This window comes from Mastomys coucha, unplaced genomic scaffold (assembly GCF_008632895.1).
Source record: "Mastomys coucha isolate ucsf_1 unplaced genomic scaffold, UCSF_Mcou_1 pScaffold4, whole genome shotgun sequence".
Taxonomy (NCBI): domain Eukaryota; kingdom Metazoa; phylum Chordata; class Mammalia; order Rodentia; family Muridae; genus Mastomys; species Mastomys coucha.
The window spans coordinates 23,688,045-23,696,901 of record NW_022196910.1 but is presented as its reverse complement, the minus strand read 5'-3'; the positions used below and the strand labels follow the sequence as shown (position 1 = coordinate 23,696,901).

General features: G+C 34.0%; 1 protein-coding gene across 3 annotated transcripts in view; it reads right to left on the bottom strand.

Moving 5' to 3' along the window:
- The window catches only part of Eea1 (early endosome antigen 1), a 94,850-nt gene that overhangs the window by 40,778 nt on the left and 45,215 nt on the right, over nt 1-8,857 (bottom strand). For all 3 annotated transcript variants that reach the window (XM_031350372.1, XM_031350371.1, XM_031350373.1), the window contains 4 exons: nt 8,454-8,567; nt 7,762-7,883; nt 6,418-6,573; nt 1,081-1,197 (listed from right to left, as the gene is read on the bottom strand). In XM_031350372.1, the coding sequence (XP_031206232.1) occupies nt 1,081-1,197; nt 6,418-6,573; nt 7,762-7,883; nt 8,454-8,567 (509 nt within the window). The remainder of the gene's footprint in view (nt 1-1,080; nt 1,198-6,417; nt 6,574-7,761; nt 7,884-8,453; nt 8,568-8,857) is intronic.

Below are 8,857 nucleotides of genomic sequence, written 5' to 3'. Positions count from 1 at the left end.
AAAAAAAAAAAAAAAAACTCACTTGTCCTAAAATATTAATCTAACTTTATCAAGCTGATGTGGTAGCACACACCTATAATCCCAGCTATTCTGTAATGAAGTTTTTGGTAGTGGATAAGCACACAAGATACAATTGATGATGAATGCGTAAAATTTAATATGAAGCTCCACTGCATTCAGTCTGAATGCCTATTCTAGCTGTATAGTAGTTCACTGAGTTGTATAAACATTGTATCTGGATAATTTTTGTTTGTGATGTTTTTATTTATTTGTAGGTTTTTTAAATAATCTTATAAATGTGTATATGTAAGTATAGATACATAATAGAATTACAATACAATCCAGAAACCTGATTCTTGAATACAGCCAAAAGAACTAAAAACAGGGTCTCAAAGATATTTATACACACAAGTTCTAAGTAGTGTTATTCATAATAACCCGAAAGAAAGCAACCCAAGTATTTATTGGGTAGTATCAAAATGCAGTATCATTCAACTACAAAGAGAGAATTCTGATATAAGGTACTCAGATGAATCTTTCAGGATATTATGTTAAATAATGTCAGTTACAAAACCACAAATACTTTACTTATCCAAAGGACGTGGGTGTTTAAATGTCATAGAAACACCAGAGAACATGGTAGTTGGCTGGAGTTCAGGAACGGCAGGAGGGAAGGCTGTTCTTTGGGTATAAGACACAGTTCTGCCACATGAACAATTCTTGGAAACGATTTTGTGCCCCATGTGGATATGCTTAACACTAAGCACATACATACATACATTCATATATACATATGTACGTTCATACACACATACATACATACATACATACGTACATGCATACATGCATACATACGTACATGCGTACATGCATACATACGTACATGCGTACATGCATACATACATACATACATGCATACATGCATATGTACATGCATATGTACATACATACAAGGGGAGGGAGGAAGGAGGGAGGAAGGGTGGCTTACCTTGACTTACTGTATAAATTAAATTAATTTTTAATGATTAAATATAATAATTAAAATCTATTCACCACTCTATGCACCTTTAAAATTCTTACCTGGTTTGTTTGTGTTAATTCATTAATTGAACTTTTAAGTTTTTGTATTTCCTGCACATATACTGCAACTTCCTGGGGGCCTTTGGCAAGTTCACTCCTTAGCTGGTTTATTGTAGCCTGAAAAATAAAATAACAATTAAAGCAAATGAATTGAAGGCACACAAAGATTTGAAGAAATGACGTTTTCTGCTGCTGGGGCAGTTAAACTGAAGTGACACTTGACACTTAACAACCTGATCTTTATTCTGATAGCAGTAATACCTAAATGTTTTTGCTTAAAATTAATTTTTAAAATACATCCAAGATGCATGATTCATTTGTTTAATTATATATCAGCTGAAATGCTGACATCTTCATCTGTCTCAGGTAACATCAATTAAGTGCATTAATGACCGAATTGGACTTATTTTATTTAATAACCATGAATTAAGAAAATGAGTTTGGTTTAGATTAATGTGAACACTTGATAGTTTAAGTTTGGTCACAATGACAAGAGATGTGGCAAGAGTATGCTCTGAAAGGAAAATATTAGATGTATGGAGAGACAGGAAAAAGTGGGCTGGGGTTACATGAGACTTTCCCTTTCCCTGCTGCACATTATCAATCATTCCTAGCTTTTAAAATGATAAAATATTGTTCTGATTTTAGGAAAAATAGTGATTAAAGAAAAAAACTTAAGGGGCATAAAATATATTTTCTCTTCAGATAGTACCACACTTGACACTCCAATGTCTTTCTCTTTCTGTGGTGACTTTCCTTGCCACCTAACGGCACAAGTTCATCTATGGCTTGCAGTTCAGCACTTGATAAAATCACTTTCCAGGATTCCTCTTTACAGACTTTCATGGTGATTCCTACTTACTATATTCTCCTTACGCATATCCTCAAGCTCTTCCCTGACCATGCTAGTAAAATTGAGAGGTAACGGACTGGCTCATGAGGGCTCTGACCGTTGATTAATTGTGACTTGATCCTGTTAGTGGGAGGTGATGAAATGTTCAGAGGTGAGGGAGTCCTGGCTCCCAGAAGCAAGCAGCCCCTGCTACCGTTTCTGGCTGCCATGGCAGTCTGAAGGATAGGATCCAGATAAACTTGGACTAAGACCAGAAACCAAAAATGAATCTTTCATCCTTTGTTTCTCTGGGGCCACTTTCACAGCAATAAAAAGCTAACTAACACAAATCAAGATTGGCTTTGTTACACATTTTTTAATTCACACAAAGGAATATGAATCTTATGGGAGCAGGCACTGACTTAACAGTGTGTAATCCTAAAACCTAGAATTGTTTCTGCTGCTTAGTATTTATTCAAAATATACTCACTAATTAATGAGTGACCATCCTTTCAAAGATTTCATAGATATTTATACCACTAGAATAATATATGAGACCCTAACAAAATTTTATTGTCCTTGATGTTGTTATTAAAATGAGTATTAGGTTTTTAGTAGGACTTTCAGTTACAAATAACTAAGAAACATTCAGCTAGTGCTACAGAATTGTAATTATTGCCTGAATTTCTACTACTAAGAAATCATTTTAAAATGGATGAGAACTTGTTTGATTAACAAAACAAAAATGAGCATGTCTATGAAGTTCTAAGATTGCCCTATCACACAAGACTGCACAGGACAATAGAAGGTGGTGGATAAAGATAGTACCAAGACTAACAGCAAGTGTCCCAAAGCGCATTACCTCAAATTTAAGCATCTCCATTAGAAAGCAGAAAAAAATAATAAAATGGTGGATGAAAAGGTGGAAGACAGTACTGACAAGGTGCACATCAAGAACACAATAAAAATGTCCAAACATACTTACAGACAGGATCTCTTAAACTAACATACTTAACATTGAAATATTCATAAATAGCATAAATAATCTTAAATAGCTATGTATGATTAAAATCATCCTTATTCCATACTTGCATAAACATTTTTGCTCTTAAAATTAAGATTCCAATAAGATTACTTGGAATATAAATAAGATTCTTTGAAATCATTTCCATTAAATACCATAACATATCTAAACTCATTGCAGCTTTCTTTAATATTTACCTTGATGAAGCGTTTTCAATTAATTTTAAATCTTTAAACCTTCAATCTTCAATCTATAAAATCTCTAACTACTTATTAAGCATTTCAAATGCCTTAGAATAAAAATATACTTTTATAAATATGTAGACAAATGTAATGAGCTTACAAGGTATATAAGTTTCAAGGAAAATAAACCAAAGGTGTATTTAACAATGTGTTCCAGATTATATATCACCAACCCCAACTAGAAAACATTTGACAAATCCTTGTATTTTTTGCTTCTCTAATGATTTTTAATGTGTTTTGATTCTGATTAAGAAAAAGTAACCACATCTATAATAATTTGATTCTAGTAAATTTTTAAATGATGTAATTCACTAATATACTTAGCTGAAAACAACTAGAACTGAATTCTAATTAAACATATTACATAATCATAGTAAGTAGAAACAAAAAAAAACAAATGAAGACACAAACAAGTATATGAGATGAAACAATCAATTATACTAATGTTTCTATGGAAACAGTATTAGATAAACTTAAAAATATTTTCAGTTATTATTTAATACATAGCAACATACAATTTTGGCAAAACACTAAAGTAGCAATAAACATTCGGACAAGGTTAGTAGCAAATAAAGCTTGCATGCTGGCTCACTCTCCTAATTCCATTTTAGGAGGCTGAAGCACAGAGAGTCACCTATAAGAGACTGAGGCCAGCCAGGACTACACAGGGAGCTCCAGGGTAGCCCTGGCTAGACTGAGATACTGTCTCAAAATAAAAACATAAAACAAGCAAACAAAAAGCTTAACAGCACAAAATCACTCACGAGGCAATTATGAGACAAATTAAATGGAAGATAGGGTGCTAAGGGAGGAATGTTGGACCTGAGTAAAACCTAGGTTCTGTATTTTAGACATGTGACTTGAAAGTATGCTACACCTCATTGAGCCTCAGAATCCTAATGTGAGAGGCAGATCTAATAACTTTATAAGATCAAATGAGAAATCTTTTAAGATTTATTTATTTATTTTATGTGTATGAATACAATGTAGCTGTACAGATGACTGTGAGCCATCACGTGTGTGGCTGCTGGGAACTGAACTCAGGACCTCTGCCGGCCCCCTCTGACGTAATTCACTATATCTGTCTTCAGACACACCAGAAGAGGGCATCCGATCTCATTATGGGTGGTTGTGAGCCGCCCTGTGGTTGCTGGGATCCAAACTCAGGACCTTCAGAAGACCAGCCAGTGCTCTTACCCACTGAGCCATCTCGCCAGCCCCAAATGAGAAATCTTTAAAGCTAACACAGTACTCAAAATGTCCTGGTGGAGTATCAGAAACCTAGTAGTGTCCAAAAAATCTATTTTTTAATGGCACAGTGTGACTCCGATACTACTTCTTTTGGGAGTCAGGGGACAGAGGGTTTTTGTTTTTGTTTTTTGAGACAGGGTTTCTCTGTGTAGCCCTTGCTGTCTTGAGACTTGCTCTGTAGACCAGGCTAGCCTCTCTACCTGCCTCTCCTCCTAAGATTAAAGGTGTGTACCACCACTGCCTGGCTTTTGCTAATATTCTTAATTAACAAGTATGACTCTTTAATGCTCAACTAAAATAAGTCAGAGGAAATTACACTTTAAAATATGTATGCTCTAAAACCACCATTAATTATTTCCATTAAAGTTTAGTCCCCATGTTCCTTTATATGGAAATGTCAACATTCGATGGCATTTTTAAGGGAAGAGAGTACTTTTTTAATTTGAGAAGTTATCAGCCAGCAGTCAGATCTAATTAACACGAGTCCTTTACTAAGTACAGAAATAAATGACAGGGCTTGCTCAAGTTAAAGTCATCTAAAACACACTTTTCCTTATCAGACTTTGACTCAGCATCTTCTCATCCTTATGTGTACAGGAGTGTTGCTTGAATGAATGTGTGTGCCCAATGTATGTGCACTGCCTGTGGAGGTCAAGAGGACAATGTCAGATCCCCTGGAAAGAGGGACAGAAGGGCACGACTAGGAAGAGTAGCCAATGCTCTTTACTGCTGAGCCATCTCTCCAGCCGCCAATTATAGTTACATTTTAATTAGTAATACCTCTCAACACTGAACTCACTTTGGTAAGTTTATGAACCCCCTCAAACTATTTGAAAATTTGTGAAATTGTTTGATTAGGGTTATGAAGTGTCATTTGGGGGAAATCTACATGGTAAATTAGTGTCAAGCATCATAAAGCCTCATAATCTCATGCATCTTAAAACTACACTCTTATAAGTTCCCACTGATAAGGCACAGATAAAGAAAAACTAGGAGGAATCAGACACAGGGTATCTATAATAGTTTTACTCCATTATTTACTGGCACATTACTATTTATGAACATAGTAGTATTTTAGTCATCAGCTAAAAACCAGAAACAAAATAAACTGTCACTATAACAAATGCCTTTCTTTTTCTGTTGTTCTCTGTTTTAATATGTGTGTGTGTGTGTGTGTGTGTGTGTGTGTGTGTGTGTGTGTGTTCAGTAGGGTCCCTCACTATGTACCTAAGATAGCCCTCAAACTCATTATTCTCCTGTCTCAGCTTCCAAATGTTGGTATTCTATGTGTGTGTGTGAGACGACATATGGCAAACTAGATCTAAGTTATGGTAGTAGATTGGAGCATTTTTTAAGATTTATTTACTTTTATTTTTCACATATAAGTGTTTTGCCTACATGACATCTGTGCACCATGTGTGTGCCGGGTGCCTTCAGAGGCTAGGAAGAAAACAGCAGATCCCCTAGAAGTGAAGTTACAGATGTTTGTGAGTTGCCTTGCAGTTGCTGGGAACCAAATCCTGGTCCTCTGCAAGAGCAGTGAGTGCTTTAACTGCTGAGCCCACTCTGCATAGTCCCAATTAGAACACTGTAAAGACTATTCTCAGCTACATCATCCAATGTCAATCAACTGAAATAAGCCTATAAAAAATACATCTTCTGCTAGGTACTGTGGTACACTTGTGTCACCTCAGCCACACAGGAGACCAAGGCTGATGTGAGCCTAGGATGCCAACATAGTGAGACTGAATGTCAAAAGACTTTAAAGAACCACAAAGAAAGGAAAGGAAGAAGAAATTATTTCTAGATATTTTCCCAGAACAACACTGTTAAACTAACTGTAGGAAATGACATCAGACCTCGTTTACTCTTACCAAATTAAGATAAATTCAATCATCACTTACAGGCTGGCCTTAATTATCTAACTATATGCATCATTTATTGACATAGTAATCTATCCGGAAGCATTCCACTCTGAGTGTCATTACCTCCGAATTAGCATGTTCTGATTGTAACTTTTTGCATTCATCTTTGAGTTTTTCAGATTCTCTCTCACGTTCCAAAGTCATATTATCCATTAGTGTTTGAACTTGGACCAGTTCTTTCTTTAGTACAGCAACATCTTCTATACCAGGTCTCTGAAGCTGTGAAACACACATTTTAATTAAATACTAAGTTAAAAAAATAAAATAATATACATTTTAGAATAAGTCACTAAAAAGAGAGCAAAATAAAAACAATCATTATTACCAATTTTTAGACTCTAAACCCCAAACATTATCCTTGCTTCAATAAATGCACGCCCTCTTTCCATTAATTCTACTTAACAGTATCATCAAGCTGCACTCTAGCAAGCTCACAACCATCCTGAGCATTTCACTGGCTTTGCTTTCCTTAACAAGCTGTGTATGGATCCTAACAATGACTTGAAAGACTGTCTATTCTCCCCTACACTGAGGAGAAGACAATGAGACTAAAGAAGTGCTGGGCTCTGAGGGGACCTCTTGCCTAACATGGAGCTGTGGGGTCCACACCTTGTGATGATACAACAATAAAATTTAAATAAGGAAGGAAAGATGCAATGCTTGTAATTCAATCATTTATCCATGTATTTATTGAGTGCTACATAAATAAAGATGTCAAAGATAGGTCTAAGCTTGTAAAGCCTAAGGAAACCATTGAACCATAGCACCTACTGACAAATACTGTCATCAAAGAAGTCTGATTTGAATTTTATATTTGTAGAATTTGAAATAAAATTTCTTTCCAGTTGGAGGCAATCCTAAAACCTGATGCACTATAAAAGTTAAGTGTAGGGAATGTCTGCGTGGTAGCATACACCTTTAGCCCCAGCACTGAGGAAGCTGAGGTAAGAGGATCTCTCTAAGTTGGAGGCCAGTCTTGTCGACATAACAAGTTCCATGATGGCTAATCCTACATAGTGAGATCCTGCCTCAAAAGAGCAAATACAATGGGAGGAAATGACAGCTTCAGAGATGTGGATATAGGAAATATTTAAAAAACAAAACAAAAAATTTATACTTAAACAGAAACAGTATCATAAGAGGAGTTAAATGACATAAGTTTTATAACATCTTTTTTTACTTTTAAAAATCATAGAGTATATATGTAGGTAGAAGGATATATGGAATTTTTTTTATTGCTTCCAGTTCATTAAACTATTTTTTAAATATTTCTTCAGCTGGATATTCAACTCAAAACTTCATACATCATAGGCAAGTTCTCTATCACTTAGCCATATGCCTGGTATCATATATATTTCACTTTAATTAGGATAATGTAAATTAACATAACAATGATAAATAAATTACCAGCTCAGTTTTCAGATCTTGAATGACAGTTGTCTGTTTGTTTAATTCTTCTGTCAAATGTGTCACTTTTTGTTCAGCAGCTGCTCGTAGACTCTTTTCCTCATCATATTTTGACTTTATATCTAATTTAAAAAAACAATACATATATTGGCTTCATAATATTAACCATGATGACATGTTTTATAAGTCTACATATACTAATGTACAAGGTTATACACACTTAAGTCTAATTCACATTCCTTAAGTATCCATAATTATATCCATAAAGTTATGAGCATGTTAAATTCCACCCAACAGTAGGCTACTTAGCACTTTAATGTATATACATAAAATGTTTTACCAAAAAGCATGTAATTTAAAACAAAATACATAATGAATAACTAATTGATAGTATAGCCAAGTAATAAATCTCTATTACACAATCAATTTATTTAAAATGTTATATTTTAATCATCAAGCATATCAAAAGAGAAAGTTTAACTTTAGATTTCAAGAAGAAAATACTAAAGAAAAAACACTGAAGGACAAAGAAAATAATTTACACAGCAATTCATATTATTAAAGTCCATTAATCACTTCCATAGTCTACAACAAATGTTTTACTACACTTAAAATATTAGTTTTCTAGGACATATAATGATGAAAGGGTAGTAATAATTTTTTATTGGCTAAAAAATTCAGATTCAATATACCTGCAATTTCAGTAGCAAGTTGGGCTGCTTTCTGTTCAAACAGATCTTTCATTTGCTTAATATTAAAATTCTCTGTTTGGGCTTCTTCTAATTGTTGCTCTAAAGACTGTAGCTCTAGAAGAGAGCATAGTAGTGTGGTAAATATAATGTCAGTTATATATACTAAATTTTTATTATTTATATCATAATCATGTAATAACAATTTATGTGAATCCATTTTCTATAAGATTATTATCACATTTCAAAATATTGAGCATATTTGAATCAGTTAGGGTAAAAGTCACAATTTATAAACATGAATTATAAATAAAAATAATTAGAAAATCTCCAAATATCTATAAATATTTGTTTAGAAGTTTAATTTTGCTTTTTGAAAATTAAGATAAAATCTGGAATGTAAAAAA